At 43.4% G+C, this 27,168-nt stretch overlaps 1 protein-coding gene across 1 annotated transcript in view; it reads right to left on the reverse strand.

Annotated features, from left to right (window-relative positions):
* Positions 1-405: 405 nt before the first annotated feature.
* The window catches only part of unc13d (unc-13 homolog D (C. elegans)), a 54,409-nt gene continuing 27,646 nt past the window's right edge, over positions 406-27,168 (reverse strand). The window contains exons 22-34 of the mRNA XM_079660553.1: positions 26,769-26,886; positions 25,879-26,031; positions 25,105-25,200; positions 24,148-24,354; positions 22,613-22,687; positions 22,455-22,534; positions 17,176-17,290; positions 9,565-9,636; positions 9,376-9,459; positions 9,174-9,294; positions 7,628-7,751; positions 4,729-4,949; positions 406-2,023 (exon numbers count right to left, since the gene is read on the reverse strand). Coding sequence (XP_079516679.1) covers positions 1,917-2,023; positions 4,729-4,949; positions 7,628-7,751; positions 9,174-9,294; positions 9,376-9,459; positions 9,565-9,636; positions 17,176-17,290; positions 22,455-22,534; positions 22,613-22,687; positions 24,148-24,354; positions 25,105-25,200; positions 25,879-26,031; positions 26,769-26,886 — 1,573 coding nt within the window. The 3' untranslated portion in view covers positions 406-1,916. The remainder of the gene's footprint in view (positions 2,024-4,728; positions 4,950-7,627; positions 7,752-9,173; positions 9,295-9,375; positions 9,460-9,564; positions 9,637-17,175; positions 17,291-22,454; positions 22,535-22,612; positions 22,688-24,147; positions 24,355-25,104; positions 25,201-25,878; positions 26,032-26,768; positions 26,887-27,168) is intronic.

The raw sequence follows: 27,168 nt of genomic DNA on the forward strand, positions 1-27,168 counted from the left end.
CCATCTATCTACCTCTCTATCTCTACCTACCTACCTACCTACCTACCTACCTACCTACCTCACTCTCTACCTACCTATCTCTATCTACCTACCTACCTACCTACCTCTCTCTCTCTCTCTCTACCTACCTACCTACCTACCTACCTCACTCTCTACCTATCTATCTCCCTACCTACCTACCTCCCTATCTCTATCTCTTTCTCTACCTACCTACCTACCTACCTAACTACCTATCTCTATCTCTCTCTCTACCTACCTCCCTATCTCTATCTCTCTCTCTACCTACCTATCTCTATCTACCTACCTACCTACCTCCCTATCTCTCTCTCTCTCTCTCTCTCTCTACCTACCTGGAATTGTGTTTCCTGAGGTTTTAAAAATGTTTGTGCCACTTTTGAAGGTCAATAGAAACTCTTAAACATGTCTGGCATTCATGAGCTATCTTAAAATAAATAATCAGGTCTGACTTAAAACGCTTAAAGGGCATATTTAGCATCATTTATAATATGAACCGCCAACGCCAAATCGGGGTCGTTATACCAGTAGCACTTGTATCCTTAATTTTTTCATAGTTTTTTTTTAGCGAAAAAAATTCTCAATATTTAAAATGTTTAGTAATATTTGTTTAAATTTCTTCGACAGACGGCCTCTGTTGAAGCACTCAGGTTTCTCTAACATTTTTCTGAACATCAAATGGAAGAGGAAAAGCATGTTAACGCAATCAAGGCAAATGAACTCTTTGAAATGTCATCCTTTTTACTTTTCATGTTAAAACCAGCCCGTTTTCTACGTTCAAACATCGATGTGTCGACAGGTTTCTCTGCCATGTTTTACATTTGTAGTAATCTCTGTACGGAAGAGGATCAGGCCCACATGTAAGATACTCTTTTTGAGATCTGATGAAAGGTTATTATTGATCTGACATTAAACTCAGAATTCTCCATTCTCATTTTTTTCCGGAAAAATATCAAAATTCTGAATATTTTTGGGAATTCGGGGAAAAAATCCGATTATTTTTAGAAAAAAAGGCAGAATTCTGATATTTACCCCCGAACAGACCCAGGATCAGCATCTTATAACCCCAACAGACCCAGGATCAGCATCTTATAACCCCCGAACAGACCCAGGATAAGCATCTTATAACCCCCGAACAGACCCAGGATCAGCATCTTATAACCCCAACAGACCCAGGATCAGCATCTTATAACCCCCAAACAGACCCAGGATCAGCATTTTATAACCCCAACAGACCCAGGATCAGCATCTTATAACCCCCAAACAGACCCAGGATCAGCATTTTATAACCCCAACAGACCCAGGATCAGCATTTTATAACCCCAACAGACCCAGGATAAGGTTCTTAAAACCCCCAAACAGACCCAGGACCAGCAGCTCTGAAAAAAAATCTAAATTCTGGGATAAAAGTCAGAATTCTGAGAAGTTTAGGAACAAAAATTGAATACCTTTTTTCTCAGAATTTTTACTTTCTTCAAGAATCATGAATTTATTAAGTATTCAGTTTTTCTTTGCAAAAAAATAATTATTTTTTGAGAATCTTTTAAATTTTGGGAAGACAGTCAGAATTGAAAAACATTCACATGTGGCCCTAATCCTCTTCCGTATTTTTGACATGTCACACTGTGTCAAAGCTCGTCTCATATATATTTTATTCATACACACGCATCGTTGATTTATTTCTTGCACTGCTGAGACAAAGCATCAGAGAAGCAGACGGATTATTGATCGCTGTTTAAATGCAAGTCTTTGATTAAACCCATATCTCAGCGTCCTGTCCACAGCTCATCCATCACCAGTGTTTCTGTCTGAGTGGATTCTCCCATGTTTTTGGTACAGATCATTAAAACAAATTGTATATTTTTGGAAGAAGAACAACTGTCTTGTGTTTTTGTTTTGGGTTAAATCCCCTCCTGGGACTGTTTCTCTCGCTGTCTTCGCTTCTTCGCGTAGGCCTGAGCCTCTCTCTCGCCTCTCCTCGACTCCAGCAGCCGCAGGATGTTATCGTCTGGAAATAAAAACAGTTTGGTTATTTTAAAGATCCTATCATGCAAAATCCTCTTCTCCATGTCTCTTCTATATCAACATGTGTCCCCTCTTCTTCATGTCTCCTCTACATCAACATGTGTCCGCTCTCCTCCATGTCTCTTCTACATCAACATGTGTCCCCTCTTCTTCATGTCTCCTCTACATCAACATGTGACCGCTCTCCTCCATGTCTCTTCTACATCAACATGTGTCCCCTCTTCTCCATGTCTCTTCTACATCAACATGTGTCCCCTCTTCTTCATGTCTCTTCTACATCAACATGTGTCCCCTCTTCTCCATGTCCCTTCTACATCAGCATGTGTCCCCTCTTCTTCATGTCTCTTCTATATCAACATGTGTCCCCTCTTCTTCATGTCTCCTCTACATCAACATGTGTCCGCTCTCCTCCATGTCTCTTCTACATCAACATGTGTCCCCTCTTCTCCATGTCTCTTCTACATCAACATGTGTCCCCTCTTCTTCATGTCTCTTCTACATCAACATGTGTCCCCTCTTCTCCATGTCTCTTCTACATCAACATGTGTCCCCTCTTCTCCATGTCTCTTCTACATCAACATGTGTCCGCTCTCCTCCATGTCTCTTCTTCATCAACATGTGTCCCCTCTTCTCCATGTCTCTTCTACATCAACATGTGTCCCCTCTTCTTCATGTCTCTTCTACATCAACATGTGTCCCCTCTTCTTCATGTCTCTTCTACATCAACATGTGTCCCCTCTTCTCCATGTCTCTTCTACATCAACATGTGTCCCCTCTTCTTCATGTCTCTTCTACATCAACATGTGTCCCCTCTTCCTCATGTCTCTTCTTCATCAACATGTGTCCCCTCTTCTTCATGTCTCTTCTTCATCAACATGTGTCCCCTCTTCTTCATGTCTCTTCTACATCAACATGTGTCCCCTCTTCTTCATGTCTCTTCTACATCAACATGTGTCCCCTCTTCTTCATGTCTCTTCTAAATCAACATGTGTCCCCTCTCCTTCATGTCTCTTCTACATCAACATGTGTCCCCTCTTCTTCATGTCTCTTGTACATCAACATGTGTCCCCTCTTCTTCATGTCTCTTCTACATCAACATGTGTCCCCTCTTCTCCATGTCTCTTCTACATCAACATGTGTCCCCTCTTCTCCATGTCTCTTCTACATCAACATGTGTCCCCTCTTCTTCATGTCTCTTCTACATCAACATGTGTCCCCTCTTCTCCATGTCTCTTCTACATCAACATGTGTCCCCTCTTCTTCATGTCTCTTCTACATCAACATGTGTCCCCTCTTCTTCATGTCTCTTCTACATCAACATGTGTCCCCTCTTCTTCATGTCTCTTCTACATCAACATGTGTCCCCTCTTCTCCATGTCTCTTCTACATCAACATGTGTCCCCTCTTCTCCATGTCTCTTCTACATCAACATGTGTCCCCTCTTCTTCATGTCTCTTCTACATCAACATGTGTCCCCTCTTCTCCATGTCTCTTCTACATCAACATGTGTCCCCTCTTCTTCATGTCTCTTCTACATCAACATGTGTCCCCTCTTCTTCATGTCTCTTCTACATCAACATGTGTCCCCTCTTCTTCATGTCTCTTCTACATCAACATGTGTCCCCTAACACTAACTTATGGCAACACAAAATAAAACATGGGAGCGGTGGAGATGAGGAGGTGTCGGCGTTCTGGCGATTTACTCTGAAGGCTTCAGTAGAAGCTGCTGGGAGTCCCAGCAGCTTCTACTGAAGCCAGTCCCCAACTCCGGGGACTTCCGGCCGGGGACTTCGGGTGGCAGTATACGCCGTGAAGTTGTTTGCGGCCTGCCAGTAAACCCAAAGCAGAAGAAGAAGAAGTGACGTCAGCGGCTTCATTTGCCTAATCCTCCCCCAGGGACTTATTCCGGTGAGAACGCGATCTGAATTTAGTTCATCAGAACTAAAGAGTTCTGATGAACTAAATTCCCATGAACCTTTGTGGGAAAAGTACTGCGGTGTGAACGCGCCTATTGAGTTCTTTGTAACCAAATGTCTCAGAGGGGCGTGGGGAGGGGCTCCCTATTTTCATCTGAAGTAACAGACAGAGAATCAGCACTTTGGAAACAGGGCTGAAACAGAGGGGATTATGGGTAATTCTGCAATGATCTGTTTGGTGTTTCAGCCAATCAGAGACAGGCTCTGGATATATCTGAGAGCTGTGATATATTGATGAGAAACAGAATGATAGGGGACTTTTAAACTATTAATAAATCCTCCCCTCTCTGTTCGTTAGAAGGTTTACAGAAAAACTACGAGCCAGATATCCATGAAACTTGGTGGACGTGTGAAGCAGTCAAGGAAGAACATATTAACATTTTAAGTGAATCCAAATGACGGCAAAAAGGTTGTTAGTGAGATAGATGAAAGCAACACATCTGGGTACTTTCCCTCTATGCAAGGCCACGCCCCTTTTTTGGGTAAAACACTCGCTCTCATTTGAATGGCGTTAAATACAGATTCTAAATTGTTTGCCAATCCGATACCAAATGTAGGAAAACAGAAGATTATTTTCATTACAAGGAGCCAAATTACTTGACATCATTGGAGATCGACAACGGGGCTCGATATATAGAGTTCATTCTACATCACTAGGCGATTGATGTCCAAACGAGTGGACAAATGATCCGACCCAGGTGTCAGACCTTACCGTTGGGTTTAGGATGCATCAGAGACAGTCTGATCTGAGCAGGAACGGCGTCCGGATGTAAGCTGAGTTCATTTCCCTCCATTTGTCCTGCGACTCCCGGGATGGCCTTCAGTCCCAAAAACGCCTCGCCTTCAAAGTCGTCCGTCCTCAAAGTGTCGTGATCGAACACCGTGACGACAAGACAGGCTCCTGAAGCCTGGCACTGCTCCAGAGAAATCAGACTGTGGTACAAAGATAATAGAGATAATATTAGTTAGAAGTGCGCTGCTGTTTTGTTCGTTAGTCTAACCAGAGATGGCTAAAGTACACACTTTACTCGAGTAGAAGTACAGATACTCGTGTTTAAAAATACTCTGGTGAAAGTAGAAGTACTGACTAAACTTCTTTACTCAAGTCAAAGTAAAGAGGCTTTGAAATGTACTTCAGTAAAAAGTACCCATAACTAGCAGCTGTTTTAAAGAGTACCTGACCTCCCTTTATATTAATAGAACAATAATGTCATTGTTAGCTAATGAATGTTTCCATGGTGACCAACGGCAACATGACAACGTTTCCATTGGTCCCTCTTCTTTAGAGAAGACCAGGAAATGATGGATACACGGATCGTGTTCAAATCAATAGGCACGCAATGACTCTAAATAATAATGATCACGCCACCAAACACACATTCAGACTAAAGGAACCAGCCTGTTTGGAAAATGAGAGAAGTAGAAAGTACAGGTATTTGGGTTCAACATGTAAGAAGTAGAAAGTACAGGTATTTGGGTTCAACATGTAAGAAGTAGAAAGTACAGGTATTTGGGTTCAACATGTAAGAAGTAGAAAGTACAGGTATTTGGGTTCAACATGTAAGAAGTAGAAAGTACAGGTATTTGGGTTCAACATGTGAGAAGTAGAAAGTACAGGTATTTGAGTTCAACATGTAAGAAGTAGAAAGTACAGGTATTTGGGTTCAACATGTAAGAAGTAGAAAGTACAGGTATTTGGGTTCAACATGTGAGAAGTAGAAAGTACAGGTATTTGGGTTCAACATGTAAGAAGTAGAAAGTACAGGTATTTGGGTTCAACATGTAAGAAGTAGAAAGTACAGGTATTTGAGTTCAACATGTAAGAAGTAGAAAGTACAGGTATTTGAGTTCAACATGTAAGAAGTAGAAAGTACAGGTATTTGAGTTCAACATGTAAGAAGTAGAAAGTACAGGTATTTGAGTTCAACATGTAAGAAGTAGAAAGTTCAGGTATTTGAGTTCAACATGTAAGAAGTAGAAAGTTCAGGTATTTGAGTTCAACATGTAAGAAGTAGAAAGTACAGGTATTTGTGTTCAACATGTAAGAAGTAGAAAGTACAGGTATTTGTGTTCAACATGTAAGAAGTAGAAAGTACAGGTATTTGGGTTCAACATGTAAGAAGTAGAAAGTACAGGTATTTGTGTTCAACATGTAAGAAGTAGAAAGTACAGGTATTTGGGTTCAACATGTAAGAAGTAGAAAGTACAGGTATTTGAGTTCAACATGTAAGAAGTAGAAAGTACAGGTGTTTGAGTTCAACATGTGAGAAGTAGAAAGTACAGGTGTTTGAGTTCAACATGTAAGAAGTAGAAAGTACAGGTATTTGAGTTCAACATGTAAGAAGTAGAAAGTACAGGTATTTGAGTTCAACATGTAAGAAGTAGAAAGTACAGGTATTTGAGTTCAACATGTAAGAAGTAGAAAGTACAGGTATTTGAGTTCAACATGTGAGAAGTAGAAAGTACAGGTATTTGAGTTCAACATGTAAGAAGTAGAAAGTACAGGTATTTGAGTTCAACATGTAAGAAGTAGAAAGTACAGGTATTTGAGTTCAACATGTAAGAAGTAGAAAGTACAGGTATTTGAGTTCAACATGTAAGAAGTAGAAAGTACAGGTATTTGAATTCAACATGTGAGAAGTAGAAAGTTCAGGTATTTGAGTTCAACATGTGAGAAGTAGAAAGTACAGGTATTTGAATTCAACATGTAAGAAGTAGAAAGTACAGGTATTTGAGTTCAACATGTAAGAAGTAGAAAGTACAGGTATTTGAGTTCAACATGTAAGAAGTAGAAAGTACAGGTATTTGAATTCAACATGTAAGAAGTAGAAAGTACAGGTATTTGAGTTCAACATGTAAGAAGTAGAAAGTACAGGTATTTGAGTTCAACGTGTAAGAAGTAGAAAGTACAGGTATTTGAGTTCAACATGTAAGAAGTAGAAAGTTCAGGTATTTGTGTTCAACATGTAAGAAGTAGAAAGTACAGGTATTTGAATTCAACATGTGAGAAGTAGAAAGTACAGGTATTTGTGTTCAACATGTAAGAAGTAGAAAGTACAGGTATTTGAGTTCAACATGTAAGAAGTAGAAAGTACAGGTATTTGAATTCAACATGTGAGAAGTAGAAAGTACAGGTATTTGAGTTCAACATGTAAGAAGTAGAAAGTACAGGTATTTGTGTTCAACATGTAAGAAGTAGAAAGTTCAGGTATTTGAGTTCAACATGTGAGAAGTAGAAAGTACAGGTATTTGAGTTCAACATGTAAGAAGTAGAAAGTACAGGTATTTGTGTTCAACATGTAAGAAGTAGAAAGTTCAGGTATTTGAGTTCAACATGTAAGAAGTAGAAAGTACAGGTATTTGTGTTCAAAGTGTAAGAAGTAGAAAGTACAGGTATTTGTGTTCAAAGTGTAAGAAGTAGAAAGTACAGGTATTTGTATTCAACATGTAAGAAGTCAAAGTAAAAAGTCGTCAGAAAAATAAGTAGTGGAGTAAAGTACTGATACCAGAAACATGTACTTAAATACAGTAACGAAGTATTTGTACTCCACGACTTCCCACCTTTGGTGACTGTACATGTTAACACTGAGGTGTGACATCGAATAACTTACAATTCAAAGGCCTCGTCGAAAAGTGGGTTGAGATCACAGTTTTTGATCTGCGTGCAGCGAAGCTCCACTTCGGGGAAAATGTGGTTTGGCTCCAAACACAGCTGCACAAAGGGGTCGCTCAGACCTGGAAAAACACAGAAGCATCAGGATATCAGGAAAGATCTCATAGGAATGTGAATTTCCAGTAATGCATCTCTACGGATGCGATAAAGTTGTGCAGGAAAAAGTAAAAAAAAGAAATAAAAAAAAGAAAGTCAGGATTTTAGCTCTTCATGTCCCCTTGTCTGGAAGTCACGGGTTTTATTAATGTGTTTTTGGTCGTTAGCCTGAAACGCCTAACATTAGACGCCTTTAGCTTAGCGGTGGTGACGTGAAGTCATGTGACCGTGCTGTAGTTCCTTTATAGCCCAACATTAGCCACCTTTAGCTTAGCGGTGGTGACGTGAAGTCATGTGACCGTGCTGTAGTTCCTTTATAGCCCAACATTAGCCACCTTTAGCTTAGCGGTGGTGACGTGAAGTCATGTGACCGTGCTGTAGTTCCTTTATAGCCTAACATTAGCCTCCTTTAGCTTAGCAGTGGTGACATGAAGTCATGTGACCGTGCTGTAGTTCCTTTATAGCCCAACATTAGCCTCCTTTAGCTTAGCGGTGGTGACGTGAAGTCATGTGACCGTGTTGTAGTTCCTTTATAGCCCAACATTAGCCTCTTAGCTTAGCGTTGGTGACGTGAAGTCATGTGACCGTGCTGTACTTCCTTTATAGCCCAACATTAGCCTCCTTTAGCTTAGCGGTGGTGACGTGAAGTCATGTGACCGTGCTGTAGTTCCTTTATAGCCCAACATTAGCCTCTTAGCTTAGCGGTGGTGACGTGAAGTCATGTGACCGTGCTGTACTTCCTTTATAGCCCAACATTAGCCTCCTTTAGCTTAGCGGTGGTGACGTGAAGTCATGTGACCGTGTTGTAGTTCCTTTATAGCCCAACATTAGCCTCTTAGCTTAGCGGTGGTGACGTGAAGTCATGTGACCGTGCTGTAGTTCCTTTATAGCCCAACATTAGCCTCCTTTAGCTTAGTGGTGGTGACGTGAAGTCATGTGACCGTGCTGTAGTTCCTTTATAGCCCAACATTAGCCACCTTTAGCTTAGCGGCGGTGACGTGAAGTCATGTGACCGTGCTGTAGTTCCTTTATAGCCCAACATTAGCCACCTTTAGCTTAGCGGCGGTGACGTGAAGTCATGTGACCGTGCTGTAGTTCCTTTATAGCCCAACATTAGCCACCTTTAGCTTAGCGGTGGTGACGTGAAGTCATGTGACCGTGCTGTAGTTCCTTTATAGCCCAACATTAGCTCTTTACTTCAAAAATCATAAAGTGGTGTTAATATGTGGAGATTATCCTGCTGAACAAATCATACACGTGGAGGAAATTTCCTGCAATTATCCAAAATCCAATTGGATTTTTGTGGAGGGAACCTTGGAGATGCTGCCTTCAGGGTTCACTTAAAGAATACGTAATTCCTGCTCCACTCTATAATGTGTTTGTCTTACCATTAGAGTCCATTGGTAGGAGGTTCATGGCGTTCAACACCTCGATCCTGAGTCTCTGGTCTGACCTCCTGTAGGACGCCAGGAGGGTGACCGCTCCATATTTCTCTCCGTTGTACACTTTCTGTCGTATATAAAGAAAAAACTGGTTGAAGATCTGAACCGCTATCATGTCGGGGTTAAATAAGCTTTCTGCATCTCTCACCTGCTCCCATACTTTCCCTTCCAGAAACTTCTCCACAAGCTTCCAGCTGCTCAGAGAGTTGTAAGACAGGTGAGCTTTGAGAGCCTTGGAGACATTGGAGAAGAACATGAAATGATATTAAAGACTATGTTTCTTTTTCATTTTAGTCTGAGGAAATGTGGACTTAGCTTTGTGTTTTAGCTTACTCACCTTGTACTCATCAGAGTGTAATATATCCAGAGGGAGCCCATTCCCCTCAGCGAGGAAGCACTGCTCCAGGCACTGAAATATACACAACACTAAATCAAAAGTACCGTAAAGCTAGGCCAACCCCAATAAAACCCGAACATGTTTCAGTAAATGTTCCCCAAAAAGATTGAAGTTGTTATTAGTGAGTTTAGGAGATGCTAGTTGGTTGATTTACTTGACCTTTGTCCGGTGCTTATAGTCTTTTATGCTAAGCTAATGTTAAAGCACCTTAGCTATAGCAGAAAAAAGTAAATGGGCATTATTTTCGGCAACTCCGGGCTCTGGAAAATAGAGCTAATGCAGAAATGCCTTAAATGTGCATTCTCTTAATATCCAGCAGGGGGCGACACTTCTATTTACAATAAGTCAGATTGTATAGAAGTCAATGTGGCAACTTCTTACATAATTTAATTATTAAGTCAATATATTTTAACTATATATTATAACTCTTTTGGGACAAGACTCGAATGTCACTTCTTCAACAAAAACTAATTTGCTGATTGCTAATTGCCCAACTTGTGGCTTCAAAACAAACAAACAAAGTAATGCTGACTACGTCCTTTGCTTTCATAGAGACTTTAATTTACTACTAAATGCCTTCTTCTTCTCTGGTTCAACAGACACCAAAATGTCCCGAGTTGAAACACCAAACAGATCATTGCAGCATTACCCATAATCCCCTCTGTTTCAGCCTGATTGGCTAATGGTTACACTAGACAAAACATCGTTATGACATCACAAATTGGCCAAAATCGGATCGGCTCATTTTCAGACAGGTTTTTATAGAAATGGATCAAAAAGAGAGAGAATCTTTGTTCCTGAAACTTTCAGAGTCTCTTTCCACAGAGGGGACACATGTTGATGTAGAAGAGACATGAAGAAGAGGGGACACATGTTGATGTAGAAGAGACATGAAGCAGAGGGGACACATGTTGATGTAGAAGAGACATGAAGAAGAGGGGACACATGTTGATGTAGAAGAGACATGAAGCAGAGGGGACACATGTTGATGTAGAAGAGACATGAAGAAGAGGGGACACATGCTGATGTAGAAGAGACATGAAGAAAAGGGGACACATGTTGATGTAGAAGAGACATGAAGAAGAGGGGACACATGTTGATGTAGAAGAGACATGAAGAAGAGGGGACACATGTTGATGTAGAAGAGACATGAAGAAGAGGCGACACATGTTGATGTAAAAGAGACACGAAGAAGAGGGGACGCATGCTGATGTAGAAGAGACATGAAGAAGAGGGGACACATGTTGATGTAGAAGAGACATGAAGAAGAGGGGACACATGTTGATGTAGAACAGACACGAAGAAGAGGGGACACATGTTGATGTAGAAGAGACATGAAGAAGAGGGGACACATGTTGATGTAGAAGAGACATGAAGAAGAGGGGACACATGTTGATGTAGAACAGACACGAAGAAGAGGGGACACATGTTGATGTAGAAGAGACATGAAGAAGAGGGGACACATGTTGATGTAGAAGAGACATGAAGAAGAGGGGACACATGTTGATGAAGAAGAGACATGGAGAAGAGGGGACACATGTTGATGTAGAAGAGACATGAAGAAGAGGGGACACATGTTGATGAAGAAGAGACATGAAGAAGAGGGGACACATGTTGTTGTAGAAGAGACATGGAGAAGAGGGGACACATGTTGATGTAGAAGAGACATGAAGAAGAGGGGACAAATGTTGATGTAGAAGAGACAGGGAGAAGAGGGGACACATGTTGATGTAGAAGAGACATGAAGAAGAGGGGACACATGTTGATGTAGAAGAGATATGAAGAAGAGGGGACACATGTTGATGTAGAAGAGACATGAAGAAGAGGGGACACATGTTGATGTAGAAGAGACAGGGAGAAGAGGGGACACATGTTGATGTAGAAGAGACATGAAGAAGAGGGGACACATGTTGATGTAGAAGAGACAGGGAGAAGAGGGGACACATGTTGATGTAGAAGAGACATGAAGAAGAGGGGACACATGTTGATGTAGAAGAGACATGAAGAAGAGGGGACACATGTTGATGTAGAAGAGACAGGGAGAAGAGGGGACACATGTTGATGTAGAAGAGACATGAAGAAGAGGGGACACATGTTGATGTAGAAGAGACATGGAGAAGAGGGGACACGTGTTGATGTAGAAGAGACATGAAGAAGAGGGGACACATGTTGATGTAGAAGAGACATGGAGAAGAGGGGACACATGTTGATTTAGAAGAGACATGAAGAAGAGGGGACACATGTTGATGTAGAAGAGACATGGAGAAGAGGGGACACATGTTGATGTAGAAAAGACATGAAGAAGAGGGGACACATGTTGATGTAGAAGAGACATGAAGAAGAGGGGACACATGTTGATGTAGAAGAGACATGGAGAAGAGGGGACACATGTTGATGTAGAAGAGACATGAAGAAGAGGGGACACATGTTGATGTAGAAGAGACATGAAGCAGAGGGGACACATGTTGATGTAGAAGAGACATGAAGAAGAGGGGACACATGTTGATGTAGAAGAGACATGAAGCAGAGGGGACACATGTTGATGTAGAAGAGACATGAAGAAGAGGGGACACATGCTGATGTAGAAGAGACATGAAGAAAAGGGGACACATGTTGATGTAGAAGAGACATGAAGAAGAGGGGACACATGTTGATGTAGAAGAGACATGAAGCAGAGGGGACACATGTTGATGTAGAAGAGACATGAAGAAGAGGGGACACATGTTGATGTAGAAGAGACATGAAGCAGAGGGGACACATGTTGATGTAGAAGAGACATGAAGAAGAGGGGACACATGCTGATGTAGAAGAGACATGAAGAAAAGGGGACACATGTTGATGTAGAAGAGACATGAAGAAGAGGGGACACATGTTGATGTAGAAGAGACATGAAGAAGAGGGGACACATGTTGATGTAGAAGAGACATGAAGAAGAGGCGACACATGTTGATGTAGAAGAGACACGAAGAAGAGGGGACACATGCTGATGTAGAAGAGACATGAAGAAGAGGGGACACATGTTGATGTAGAAGAGACATGAAGAAGAGGGGACACATGTTGATGTAGAACAGACACGAAGAAGAGGGGACACATGTTGATGTAGAAGAGACATGAAGAAGAGGGGACACATGTTGATGTAGAAGAGACATGAAGAAGAGGGGACACATGTTGATGTAGAACAGACACGAAGAAGAGGGGACACATGTTGATGTAGAAGAGACATGAAGAAGAGGGGACACATGTTGATGTAGAAGAGACATGAAGAAGAGGGGACACATGTTGATGTAGAAGAGACATGAAGAAGAGGGGACACATGTTGATGAAGAAGAGACATGAAGAAGAGGGGACACATGTTGTTGTAGAAGAGACATGAAGAAGAGGGGACACATGTTGATGAAGAAGAGACATGGAGAAGAGGGGACACATGTTGATGTAGAAGAGACATGAAGAAGAGGGGACACATGTTGATGAAGAAGAGACATGGAGAAGAGGGGACACATGTTGATGTAGAAGAGACATGAAGAAGAGGGGACACATGTTGATGAAGAAGAGACATGGAGAAGAGGGGACACATGTTGATGTAGAAGAGACATGAAGAAGAGGGGACACATGTTGATGAAGAAGAGACATGAAGAAGAGGGGACACATGTTGTTGTAGAAGAGACATGGAGAAGAGGGGACACATGTTGATGTAGAAGAGACATGAAGAAGAGGGGACAAATGTTGATGTAGAAGAGACAGGGAGAAGAGGGGACACATGTTGATGTAGAAGAGACATGAAGAAGAGGGGACACATGTTGATGTAGAAGAGATATGAAGAAGAGGGGACACATGTTGATGTAGAAGAGACATGAAGAAGAGGGGACACATGTTGATGTAGAAGAGACAGGGAGAAGAGGGGACACATGTTGATGTAGAAGAGACATGAAGAAGAGGGGACACATGTTGATGTAGAAGAGACAGGGAGAAGAGGGGACACATGTTGATGTAGAAGAGACATGAAGAAGAGGGGACACATGTTGATGTAGAAGAGACATGAAGAAGAGGGGACACATGTTGATGTAGAAGAGACAGGGAGAAGAGGGGACACATGTTGATGTAGAAGAGACATGAAGAAGAGGGGACACATGTTGATGTAGAAGAGACATGGAGAAGAGGGGACACGTGTTGATGTAGAAGAGACATGAAGAAGAGGGGACACATGTTGATGTAGAAGAGACATGGAGAAGAGGGGACACATGTTGATTTAGAAGAGACATGAAGAAGAGGGGACACATGTTGATGTAGAAGAGACATGGAGAAGAGGGGACACATGTTGATGTAGAAAAGACATGAAGAAGAGGGGACACATGTTGATGTAGAAGAGACATGAAGAAGAGGGGACACATGTTGATGTAGAAGAGACATGGAGAAGAGGGGACACATGTTGATGTAGAAGAGACATGAAGAAGAGGGGACACATGTTGATGTAGAAGAGACATGGAGAAGAGGGGACACATGTTGATGTAGAAAAGACATGAAGAAGAGGGGACACATGTTGATGTAGAAGAGACATGAAGAAGAGGCGACACATGTTGATGTAGAAGAGACACGAAGAAGAGGGGACACATGCTGATGTAGAAGAGACATGAAGAAGAGGGGACACATGTTGATGTAGAAGAGACATGAAGAAAAGGGGACACATGTTGATGTAGAAGAGACATGAAGAAGAGGGGACACATGTTGATGTAGAAGAGACATGAAGCAGAGGGGACACATGTTGATGTAGAAGAGACATGAAGAAGAGGGGACACATGCTGATGTAGAAGAGACATGAAGAAAAGGGGACATATGTTGATGTAGAAGAGACATGAAGAAGAGGGGACACATGTTGATGTAGAAGAGACATGAAGAAGAGGCGACACATGTTGATGTAGAAGAGACACGAAGAAGAGGGGACACATGCTGATGTAGAAGAGACATGAAGAAGAGGGGACACATGTTGATGTAGAACAGACACGAAGAAGAGGGGACACATGTTGATGTAGAAGAGACATGAAGAAGAGGGGACACATGTTGATGTAGAAGAGACATGAAGAAGAGGGGACACATGTTGATGAAGAAGAGACATGGAGAAGAGGGGACACATGTTGATGTAGAAGAGACATGAAGAAGAGGGGACACATGTTGATGAAGAAGAGACATGAAGAAGAGGGGACACATGTTGTTGTAGAAGAGACATGGAGAAGAGGGGACACATGTTGATGTAGAAGAGACATGAAGAAGAGGGGACACATGTTGATGTAGAAGAGACAGGGAGAAGAGGGGACACATGTTGATGTAGAAGAGACATGAAGAAGAGGGGACACATGTTGATGTAGAAGAGATATGAAGAAGAGGGGACACATGTTGATGTAGAAGAGACATGAAGAAGAGGGGACACATGTTGATGTAGAAGAGACAGGGAGAAGAGGGGACACATGTTGATGTAGAAGAGACATGAAGAAGAGGGGACACATGTTGATGTAGAAGAGACAGGGAGAAGAGGGGACACATGTTGATGTAGAAGAGACATGAAGAAGAGGGGACACATGTTGATGTAGAAGAGACATGAAGAAGAGGGGACACATGTTGATGTAGAAGAGACAGGGAGAAGAGGGGACACATGTTGATGTAGAAGAGACATGAAGAAGAGGGGACACATGTTGATGTAGAAGAGACATGGAGAAGAGGGGACACGTGTTGATGTAGAAGAGACATGAAGAAGAGGGGACACGTGTTGATGTAGAAGAGACATGAAGAAGAGGGGACACATGTTGATGTAGAAGAGACAGGGAGAAGAGGGGACACATGTTGATGTAGAAGAGACATGAAGAAGAGGGGACACATGTTGATGTAGAAGAGACATGGAGAAGAGGGGACACGTGTTGATGTAGAAGAGACATGGAGAAGAGGGGACACATGTTGATGTAGAAGAGACATGAAGAAGAGGGGACACATGTTGATGTAGAAGAGACATGGAGAAGAGGGGACACGTGTTGATGTAGAAGAGACATGAAGAAGAGGGGACACATGTTGATTTAGAAGAGACATGAAGAAGAGGGGACACATGTTGATGTAGAAGAGACATGGAGAAGAGGGGACACATGTTGATGTAGAAAAGACATGAAGAAGAGGGGACACATGTTGATGTAGAAGAGACATGAAGAAGAGGGGACACATGTTGATGTAGAAGAGACATGAAGAAGAGGGGACACATGTTGATGTAGAAAAGACATGAAGAAGAGGCGACACATGTTGATGTAGAAGAGACATGAAGAAGAGGGGACACATGTTGATGTAGAAGAGACATGGAGAAGAGGGGACACATGTTGATGTAGAAGAGACATGAAGAAGAGGGGACACATGTTGATGTAGAAGAGACATGAAGAAGAGGGGACACATGTTGATGTAGAAGAGACATGGAGAAGAGGGGACACATGTTGATGTAGAAGAGACATGAAGAAGAGGGGACACATGTTGATGTAGAAGAGACATGGAGAAGAGGGGACACATGTTGATGTAGAAAAGACATGAAGAAGAGGGGACACATGTTGATGTAGAAGAGACATGGAGAAGAGGGGACACATGTTGATGTAGAAGAGACATGAAGAAGAGGGGACACATGTTGATGTAGAATAGACATGAAGAAGAGGGGACACATGTTGATGTAGAAGAGACATGAAGAAGAGGGGACACATGTTGATGTAGAAAAGACATGAAGAAGAGGGGACACATGTTGATGTAGAAGAGACATGAAGAAGAGGGGACACATGTTGATGTAGAAAAGACATGGAGAAGAGGGGACACATGTTGATGTAGAAGAGACATGAAGAAGAGGGGACACATGTTGATGTAGAAGAGACATGAAGAAGAGGGGACACATGTTGATGTAGAAAAGACATGAAGAAGAGGGGACACATGTTGATGTAGAAGAGACATGAAGAAGAGGGGACACATGTTGATGTAGAAGAGACATGAAGAAGAGGGGACACATGTTGATGTAGAAGAGACATGAAGAAGAGGGGACACATGTTGATGTAGAAGAGACATGAAGAAGAGGGGACACATGTTGATGTAGAAGAGACATGAAGAAGAGGGGACACATGTTGATGTAGAAGAGACACGGAGAAGAGGGGACACATGTTGATGTAGAAGAGACATGAAGAAGAGGGGACACATGTTGATGTAGAAGAGACACGGAGAAGAGGGGACACATGTTGATGTAGAAGAGACATGAAGAAGAGGGGACACATGTTGATGTAGAAGAGACACGGAGAAGAGGGGACACATGTTGATGTAGAAGAGACATGAAGAAGAGGGGACACATGTTGATGTAGAAAAGACATGAAGAAGAGGGGACACATGTTGATGTAGAAGAGACATGAAGAAGAGGGGACACATGTTGATGTAGAAGAGACATGAAGAAGAGGGGACACATGTTGATGTAGAAGAGACATGGAGAAGAGGGGACACATGTTGATGTAGAAGAGACATGGAGAAGAGGAGTTTGTTTAAAGGTTGATGACTGACCTGCAGAGTGTACTGCAGCCTCTGGCAGAACACCATCAGTCCTTCCTGCTGGTGGTGCTGAGCAGCCACCTGGTGGAGGATCTTCACCGAGTTGATCCACAACGGAATCAGGAGACTAGAAGAAGAGGAGGAAGAAACACAGTTTAAGCAGCTGGGATCTCAAACAGAGAAAGAAACCAAACAAAAGACGAAATATAAAAGTCCATTGTCCATGGGGAAGAGCAATGGTTTCTGTTGGGGAACCATTTGCCCTGCAGGTCCTCCTCCTTCGCCCTCTGACGCAGAAGCCCAGCCTCGAGCCGCCGCTATCTCCCTTAAGGAGGGGCTGCCCTAGCATATTGTTGATGTCACCAGTTTGTGATCGGGCAACTCTCGGTGAGAGATAGTAATTGTTGTGGGACACCTGGAACACATCCTTCTCGGGGTGGAGATGACCCCGAGCTATAAGCAAAATGTGATTCAGTGTCTTCAGCTGTTTAGTCTATCTATTGAAGGATGTTGATTATTCTCTCAGAACTAGCTAAAACCTGGAGCTACAGTAGGGCTCTTCAGAATTGATTGTGGCATCTCTACCGTGTGGTCAGACCATGGCCCGTGAGATGTTTTGTCAATTCTCCGGCCGAAGCTCCAGCTCTCCTTGTGTCTTTCTGAGTCCTGACTCCATCAGAGCTCCAGCTCTCCTCGTCTCTCTGAGTCCTGACTCCATCAGAGCTCCAGCTCTCCTCGTGTCTCTCTGAGTCCTGACTCCATCAGAGCTCCAGCTCTCCTCGTCTCTCTGAGTCCTGACTCCATCAGAGCTCCAGCTCTCCTCGTGTCTCTCTGAGTCCTGACTCCATCAGAGCTCCAGCTCTCCTCGTGTCTCTCTGAGTCCTGACTCCATCAGAGCTCCAGCTCTCCTCGTGTCTCTTTGAGTCCTGACTCCATCAGAGCTCCAGCTCTCCTCGTCTCTCTGAGTCCTGACTCCATCAGAGCTCCAGCTCTCCTCGTGTCTCTCTGAGTCCTGACTCCATCAGAGCTCCAGCTCTCATCGTGTGTCTCTGAGTCCTGACTCCATCAGAGCTCCAGCTCTCCTCGTGTCTCTCTGAGTCCTGACTCCATCAGAGCTCCAGCTCTCCTCGTGTCTCTCTGAGTCCTGACTCCTTCAGAGCTCCAGCTCTCCTCGTGTCTCTCTGAGTCCTGACTCCATCAAAGCTCCAGCTCTCCTCGTGTCTCTCTGAGTCCTGACTCCATCAGAGCTCCAGCTCTCCTCGTGTCTCTCTGAGTCCTGACTCCATCAGAGCTCCGGCTCTCCTTGTGTCTCTCTGAGTCCTGACTCCATCAGAGCTCCAGCTCTCCTCGTGTCTCTGAGTCCTGACTCCATCAGAGCTCCAGCTCTCCTCGTGTCTCTGAGTCCTGACTCCATCAGAGCTCCAGCTCTCCTCGTGTCTCTGAGTCCTGACTCCATCAGAGCTCCAGCTCTCCTCGTGTCTCTGAGTCCTGACTCCATCAGAGCTCCAGCTCTCCTCGTGTCTCTCTGAGTCCTGACTCCATCAGAGCTCCAGCTCTCCTCGTGTCTCTCTGAGTCCTGACTCCATCAGAGCTCCAGCTCTCCTCGTGTCTCTGAGTCCTGACTCCATCAGAGCTCCAGCTCTCCTCGTGTCTCTCTGAGTCCTGACTCCATCAGAGCTCCAGCTCTCCTCGTGTCTCTCTGAGTCCTGACTCCATCAGAGCTCCAGCTCTCCTCGTGTCTCTCTGAGTCCTGACTCCATCAGAGCTCCAGCTCTCCTCGTGTCTCTCTGAGTCCTGACTCCATCAGAGCTCCAGCTCTCCTCGTGTCTCTGAGTCCTGACTCCATCAGAGCTCCAGCTCTCCTCGTGTCTCTCTGAGTCCTGACTCCATCAGAGCTCTAGCTCTCCTCGTGTCTCTCTGAGTCCTGACTCCATCAGAGCTCCAGCTCTCCTCGTGTCTCTCTGAGTCCTGACTCCATCAGAGCTCCAGCTCTCCTCGTGTCTCTTTGAGTCTTGACTCCATCAGAGCTCTCCTCGTGTCTCTCTGAGTCCTGACTCCATCAGAGCTCCAGCTCTCCTCGTGTGTCTCTGAGTCCTGACTCCATCAGAGCTCCAGCTCTCTTCGTGTCTCTCTGAGTCCTGACTCCATCAGAGCTCCAGCTCTCCTCGTCTCTCTGAGTCCTGACTCCATCAGAGCTCCAGCTCTCCTCGTGTCTCTCTGAGTCCTGACTCCATCAGAGCTCCAGCTCTCCTCGTGTCTCTCTGAGTCCTGACTCCATCAGAGCTCCAGCTCTCCTCGTGTCTCTCTGAGTCCTGACTCCATCAGAGCTCCGGCTCTCCTTGTGTCTCTCTGAGTCCTGACTCCATCAGAGCTCCAGCTCTCCTCGTCTCTCTGAGTCCTGACTCCATCAGAGCTCCAGCTCTCCTCGTGTCTCTGAGTCCTGACTCCATCAGAGCTCCAGCTCTCCTCGTGTCTCTGAGTCCTGACTCCATCAGAGCTCCAGCTCTCCTCGTGTCTCTGAGTCCTGACTCCATCAGAGCTCCAGCTCTCCTCGTGTCTCTGAGTCCTGACTCCATCAGAGCTCCAGCTCTCCTCGTGTCTCTCTGAGTCCTGACTCCATCAGAGCTCCAGCTCTCCTCGTGTCTCTGAGTCCTGACTCCATCAGAGCTCCAGCTCTCCTCGTGTCTCTCTGAGTCCTGACTCCATCAGAGCTCCAGCTCTCCTCGTGTCTCTCTGAGTCCTGACTCCATCAGAGCTCCAGCTCTCCTCGTGTCTCTCTGAGTCCTGACTCCATTTGAGCTCCAGCTCTCCTCGTGTCTCTGAGTCCTGACTCCATCAGAGCTCCAGCTCTCCTCGTGTCTCTGAGTCCTGACTCCATCAGAGCTCCAGCTCTCCTCGTGTCTCTGAGTCCTGACTCCATCAGAGCTCCAGCTCTCCTCGTGTGTCTCTGAGTCCTGACTCCATCAGAGCTCCAGCTCTCCTCGTGTGTCTCTGAGTCCTGACTCCATCAGAGCTCCAGCTCTCCTCGTGTCTCTCTGAGTCCTGACTCCATCAGAGCTCCAGCTCTCCTCGTGTCTCTCTGAGTCCTGACTCCATCAAAGCTCCAGCTCTCCTCGTGTCTCTCTGAGTCCTGACTCCATCAGAGCTCCAGCTCTCCTCGTGTCTCTCTGAGTCCTGACTCCATCAGAGCTCCAGCTCTCCTCGTGTCTCTCTGAGTCCTGATTCCATCAGAGCTCCATCTCTCCTCGTGTCTCTCTGAGTCCTGACTCCATCAGAGCTCCAGCTCTCCTCGTCTCTCTGAGTCCTGACTCCATCAGAGCTCCAGCTCTCCTCGTGTCTCTCTGAGTCCTGACTCCATCAGAGCTCCAGCTCTCCTCGTGTCTCTTTGAGTCCTGACTCCTATTGCTTCAGAAGTTTCCCCCACTGTTTCTACAACCTATCTTGCCACGATAATAAACATGATGCCTTTCCCTTTAAATACCCAATTATTAAAGGTCCCATGTCATGCTCTTATGGTTATCACCCGTCCCCTTGTGTGTTATGAAGGTTGTTCTGCATGTGAACGGTCTGCAGAGTCACAAACCCTCAAAGTACACCCTGTAGCGAGTAAAACTCTAACACAGAGAAGACCTGTCTGTGCTGCCCCAGAACGCCTCGTTGGACATTTCTCTTTTTCCATTGTTTACTTCCTGGGTTCTGTGAGGTGTGAATACTCAGAGGCCACACCCTCTGCCAGCCTTTCACGAAACAAAGCTTCCCAAACCTTTCAGCGATTCATGCTGGATATGTTCAGCGTAGGGCACTGAAGAACGATGCTGTTGCTACTTTGTTTGGACCAGCGGGAGATTCAGGTACACAACCTGTAAGTATTCATTGTTGTTTGTGTATTTATGATGTTTAAAACAAACAAGATATCTACCACGACTGTTTAAATGGGTAAACGTTTTTCGGGCTACTACGTTGGGATGGCGGAGAAATGCTCTACGCAGACCCATGCTCACAGCGTTATAAACCTTTTTCTTACTCAATATCAAGCCACACTCATTGTTTTTACTTTGGCTGTGAGTGTTTGTGTGCTCAGGATGAGTTTCGCTTGTTCTCGCTGTATCGCAGACACGGAAACCTGTCCGCTCCTCACAGCAGCAACGAGCCTCGCAACGTCGCGACCAATCAGAGCACAGTGGGCTCACAGGGGGGGGGGGGGGGGCGTTTAGGACAGAGAGTGAATACACATGCTATACTACGGAGCCCTCTAGGGGACATGGAGATGAAAAAAAAATTGTTTGAAAAAAATAAAATAAAAAATGTTTTTAATTTAGCTGAATGTACTTCCTGGTCAGTTCGGTTGCTACGGCAACACAGAAACCACAACAATGGAGCCGTTCAGCGATTTTACTTTGAGCTTGGCCTTAAATATAAAGATATAACATCAGTGCTTGGCGATAGGCACGGGTTTCACACATAGACTGTATATATAAAGGGTTTCACATAAGTGAAGACACCTCAAGAGGACACTCAGAGCGAGGGGACATGCACGTCCCTCTGAGCTGAGTTATTGACAGATTCGAATTTCGCGGATCAATAACTCATGAACATAACGTAAAACAACATGACTTTACAATCAGAGCAAGGTAGACAACGAGCTACAGAGTCGTTTTTATCAGAACAGTTTGATACGCGCCGTCATCCGAGCTAAACATCCAGAATTGGTCAATCTGCAGCTGGAGGAGGGGGAGGAGTGCTTAGGGACCGTCTAAAACTGCAACGGGGTTTTACGAAATATTCTTTTTTTTTCTATTTTTCTTCTCCATGTCCCCTAGGGGGCTCCGTACTATACAGAGATGCTGTATGAGAAACCAATGTGAGTTTGGAACATTGCACAATATAGATCTATTCTAGTAGACCTCAATTATGATCAGTAGAAATGGTCCTAACGTGGGCCCTTTAAGCATTAGGACTGGATATGAAAGGGTTTTTTGGAAACGTGCAAATATTGCAACGCCGACCATTTCAAGAAGCCAATAAATGAAGGAGGGATGCTGAGTTTGAAAGGTCTGAAAAGGCGTTCACTTCTGATAAAAAAATCACATTTTGAAGCTGCGTACAAAAAGCAATACTCATTTCCATAAGACATGTAAAAAGCTCAGTTGAAATATTGCTTTTTTCTGATTTAAGACCAAAAACTGTAATCTTTTAGTGCATTTAAACGGTCCACAACACATTGTCCTGAGGGGATGCAGAGGAAAACACTGGATACAATCAACATGTTAGCATCCGAGCTAACGGCGTACCTGTTGAAGTTCTCTTGAACCAGGTTTTCATTCATATAATGCAGCTCCTGCTCCAGGTAGCGCATCAGAGGGTCTGCAGCCTGAAGAAAGGAAGGGGTTTGATATCAGACGAACTTAAAAGACATCTGTGTATTTGTTATAATGTTAAAGTCACCTACATCCTCCGTGGACTTGGAGGGAATCCTCTTCCTGGTGGACATGTTTCGGACATGCGTCTCAATATCTGTGTTTAACTGGAGAACCAGATGGAGAGGTGGGGTTTAAAGCTTCCCTACGTTTTCAGAATCAGAATCAGAATACCTTTATTCGTCCCACAGAGGGAGCATTTACATTTGTTACAGCAGAAAAGAGCCAAAGAAAGCTTAATGCTAACTAAAGCATGCATACAAAAGTATAAAAGATACAACAAAATACAGAAGATTACACAATTTACAAAATACACATCCTGTAACAGTTCAGAAGATTTAGCAGCCAGGTGTATAGGTCCAGTTATTATATATATATATATATATATATATATATATATATATATACAGAGGTGGGAAGTATTGGAGTACAAATACTTTGTTACTGTACTTAAATACATTTTTCTGGTATCAGTACTTTAGTCAACTACTTATTTTTCTGACTACTTTTTACTTTGATTTCTTACATGTTGAACTCAAATACCTGTACTTTCTACTTCTTACATGTTGAACACAAATACCTGTACTTTCTACTTCTTACATGTTGAACCCAAATACCTGTACTTTCTACTTCTTACATGTTGAACTCAAATACCTGTACTTTCTACTTCTTACATGTTGAACTCAAATACCTGTACTTTCTACTTCTTACATGTTGAACTCAAATACCTGTACTTTCTACTTCTTACATGTTGAACTCAAATACCTGTACTTTCTACTTCTTACATGTTGAACTCAAATACCTGTACTTTCTACTTCTTACATGTTGAACACAAATACCTGTACTTTCTACTTCTTACATGTTGAACTCAAATACCTGTACTTTCTACTTCTTACATGTTGAACTCAAATACCTGTACTTTCTACTTCTTACATGTTGAACTCAAATACCTGTACTTTCTACTTCTTACATGTTGAACCCAAATACCTGTACTTTCTACTTCTTACATGTTGAACACAAATACCTGTACTTTCTACTTCTTACATGTTGAACTCAAATACCTGTACTTTCTACTTCTCTCATTTTCCAAACAGGCTGGTTCCTTTAGTCTGAATGTGTGTTTGGTGGCGTGATCATTATTATTTAGAGTCATTGCGTGCCTATTGATTTGAACACGATCCGTGTATCCATCATTTCCTGGTCTTCTCTAAAGAAGAGGGACCAATGGAAACGTTGTCATGTTGCCGTTGGTCACCATGGAAACATTCATTAGCTAACAATGACATTATTGTTCTATTAATATAAAGGGAGGTCAGGTACTCTTTAAAACAGCTGCTAGTTATGGGTACTTTTTACTGAAGTACATTTCAAAGCCTCTTTACTTTGACTTGAGTAAAGAAGTTTAGTCAGTACTTCTACTTTTACCAGAGTATTTTTAAACACGAGGATCTGTACTTCTACTTGAGTAAAGTGTGTACTTTTGCCATCTCTGTATATATATATATATATTGCACATAATTATTACAAAAAAGTTGTCGTAGATGTAAGGATGTTCCCGATGCTTCACCTGCTTCCCCAGAGTGTCTAAAGCGGACCGTATCTCTCGCCCCAGGATGCTCTTGGCTTGCTGCAGCTGGGCGGGCAGCGTGTTGTGAAACTGGTTCTCTCCGATCACATGCTGGGTTCGATCCCGAAGCCCGGCCCAGTTCAGCTGCGTGGGAAGACGGGTCAGAACCGAGCGTAGGTGCTCCAGGTCGTTCACCACCACACACAACTGGGAGGAGGATGTTAGCATTTAAATAAACGTTAGGTCAAAGTATCGGATAAACAGGAGATCATTAGCATTGACTTAAAGGAGCCTAATAGCTTGACAGTTGAATTAGATTGAAATAACATTGGATATGGTTAACTAAATGTTGGGGGTGGTTAAAATAATAAGAATTAGTTAGTAACTTTTGCCCAAATAACTTTTAAAGTCAGCATTAATTAGACATAACGGATGAACAGTGGAAAAAGTGGATAAAAGGATAAAAAGATCAAATGAATGGCTAAACAGTGGGGAAAGAAGCTAAAAAGTGAAGAATTAGAGGCCTAAAGAATAAACCGGTACAAAATAAATCAGCTAAAAGTAACAGATAAACAGGTTAACAATAGTTTGGGGAATTGCAACATTAGACGTTTTGCGTTGCAGGTGAACAGGAACAATACTTAGCATTAGTTAAAAAATGTAAGCTGATATACTTGGCTAAAAGTGACCTATTGGTTAAACATTTGAATAATTAAAGTTTGCTAAAAATGATGAATGAAGGGGATAAGCTAAAGCTAATGGGAAAAAGTGGAATAATCTGCTAAAAGTAACGAATAAACCAGAGAAACAATTAGCTTTAAAGTAAAAGATAACCAGTTGAAATTAGCTACAAGTATTATATAAACATATAAACAGGGGGAAATGATTAGCTAGAGTTGGACGGTTTTCAAACTGTTGTTTTGTTGTTGTTTGCTAAATCTAAGGCGGTCTCCTCACCATGTTGATGGCGCTGCCGTGGTCCGAGTTCTCCGACAGCTCCCTGACTCTCTCCTTCAGCAAGTTGCAGTAATTCACCACGATCTTACACACATCCTGAAAACACACAAACAAACATTTATTATCTTCCATAACTTCTCTCCTGTCAGACTAGTGGACAAACAGAGCCAAACGATAGCATTAGGTACGCCTCGTTTGCATTCCCGTAACACTTCAGAGAACTTAAAAAATATAAAAGATGAATGTGTTAATGCAGTGATATCAAAAAATAAAAACCTAAATTGGTGTTAAAATCTGCTATAAGTAATGGATAAACAGGTTGAATAACAAGGGTAAGCAGCTAAACTAGCCTTATGGATAAAGAGTTTGAATAATTGGCGTTAGATAAACGTTGTATGTACAGTGATAATTGTTTTGACTGTCACGGATAAACAATGGTAGCAGTTCATATTCTTCAGCTACGGTACGTCCACACGGCAGAGTGCGTTGAAGCTTGCCGGTGGGCGTGTCTGGAGCGCGACCAACAACCAATCACATCAATCTCCCGCCCCGGACACACAAGCATGCGGTTTGATTGGCTGGCGCTTCCGTCGAAGCTTGAAAAGTTGAACTTTTCTCAACTTTCGAAGCGAGCAACGGAGGCAAAGCGACGCGACGGACCCACAATGCAGGTCGGCAAAGCACAACATCACCGCATTCAAAGTGAATGGGAAGCGTCTCCTTTGAAGCCACGCACGCCGCTGTGTGGACGGGCCGTTAGGGTTAGGGTAGTACCTCAGTGATTTTGACCATGAGCATGAAGGCCTCCTCGGGGTCGGGCCAGGACAGTTTCTCCCACAGCTGGCAGATCGGCTGGATTAAAGCCACCAGATCCACGGCAGAGGAGCTGTGTTTAACGGGAACAGATCCAGACTGCAGGGGCTGGAGCTGAGGGGGGGGGGGGGCACATCATTATCCTCTGAAGGAGATCATATTAAAGCATCAGAACACAGAGGTGGGAAGTAGTGGAGTACAAATACTACGTTACTGTACTTAAGTACATTTTTCTGGTATCAGTAGGCCTACTTTACTCCACCACTTATTTTTCTGACGACTTTTTACTTTGACTTCTTACATGTTGAACACAAATACCTGTACTTTCTACTTCTTACATGTTGAACACAAATACCTGTACTTTCTACTTCTCACATGTTGAACTCAAATACCTGTACTTTCTACTTCTTACATGTTGAACACAAATACCTGTACTTTCTACTTCTCTCATTTCCCAAACAGGCTGGTTCCTTTAGTCTGAATGTGTGTTTGGTGGCGTGATCATTATTATTTAGAGTCATTGCGTGCCTATTGATTTGAACATGATCCGTGTATTCATCATTTCCTGGTCTTTTCTAAAGAAGAGGGACCAATGAAAACGTTGTCATGTTGCCGTTGGTCACCATGGAAACATTCATTAGCTAACAATGACATTATTGTTCTATTAATATAAAGGGAGGTCAGGTACTCTTTAAAACAGCTGCTAGTTATGGGTACTTTTTAATGAAGTACATTTCAAAGCCTCTTTACTTTGACTTGAGTAAAGAAGTTTAGTCAGTACTTCTACTTTCACCAGAGTATCTTTAAACACGAGTATCTGTACTTCTACTTGAGTGAAGTGTGTGAGTTACCTGGTCCACCTGCACGGCCCTCTCCAGCCGGTCCTGAGTGGTGCTGAAAGCGTGGTTCAGCCAGTACGGCAGCGCCTCTCTGAAACCCTCCTGGAAGTTCGTCAACTCAAGAACTCCCCTGAGACAAGAGGAGGTCATATTTAGTGTTCAGGAGGCAGGAGGGGAGTGTGTTCTGGGTTATGATTCCCAACTGGGGTCAAAGGGACGGGGAAATGCTTTGGAGTTAATCAAATATTCAGACAAAATATCACAAGTTTTGATTGGAGTTAAGGAGTGGGTTTCGATCTAGCCATCCTAACAGATGACTAATATTGCTGCTTTCAGTCATTGGTCCTGGGGTGGGAGGGTTTCTTTCTATTTCTTGTCTGAATCAAAACTTAAGTAACAGGCCTGAAACAGA

Source organism: Notothenia rossii (assembly GCF_949606895.1).
Source record: "Notothenia rossii genome assembly, chromosome: 11".
Taxonomy (NCBI): Eukaryota; Metazoa; Chordata; class Actinopteri; order Perciformes; family Nototheniidae; genus Notothenia; species Notothenia rossii.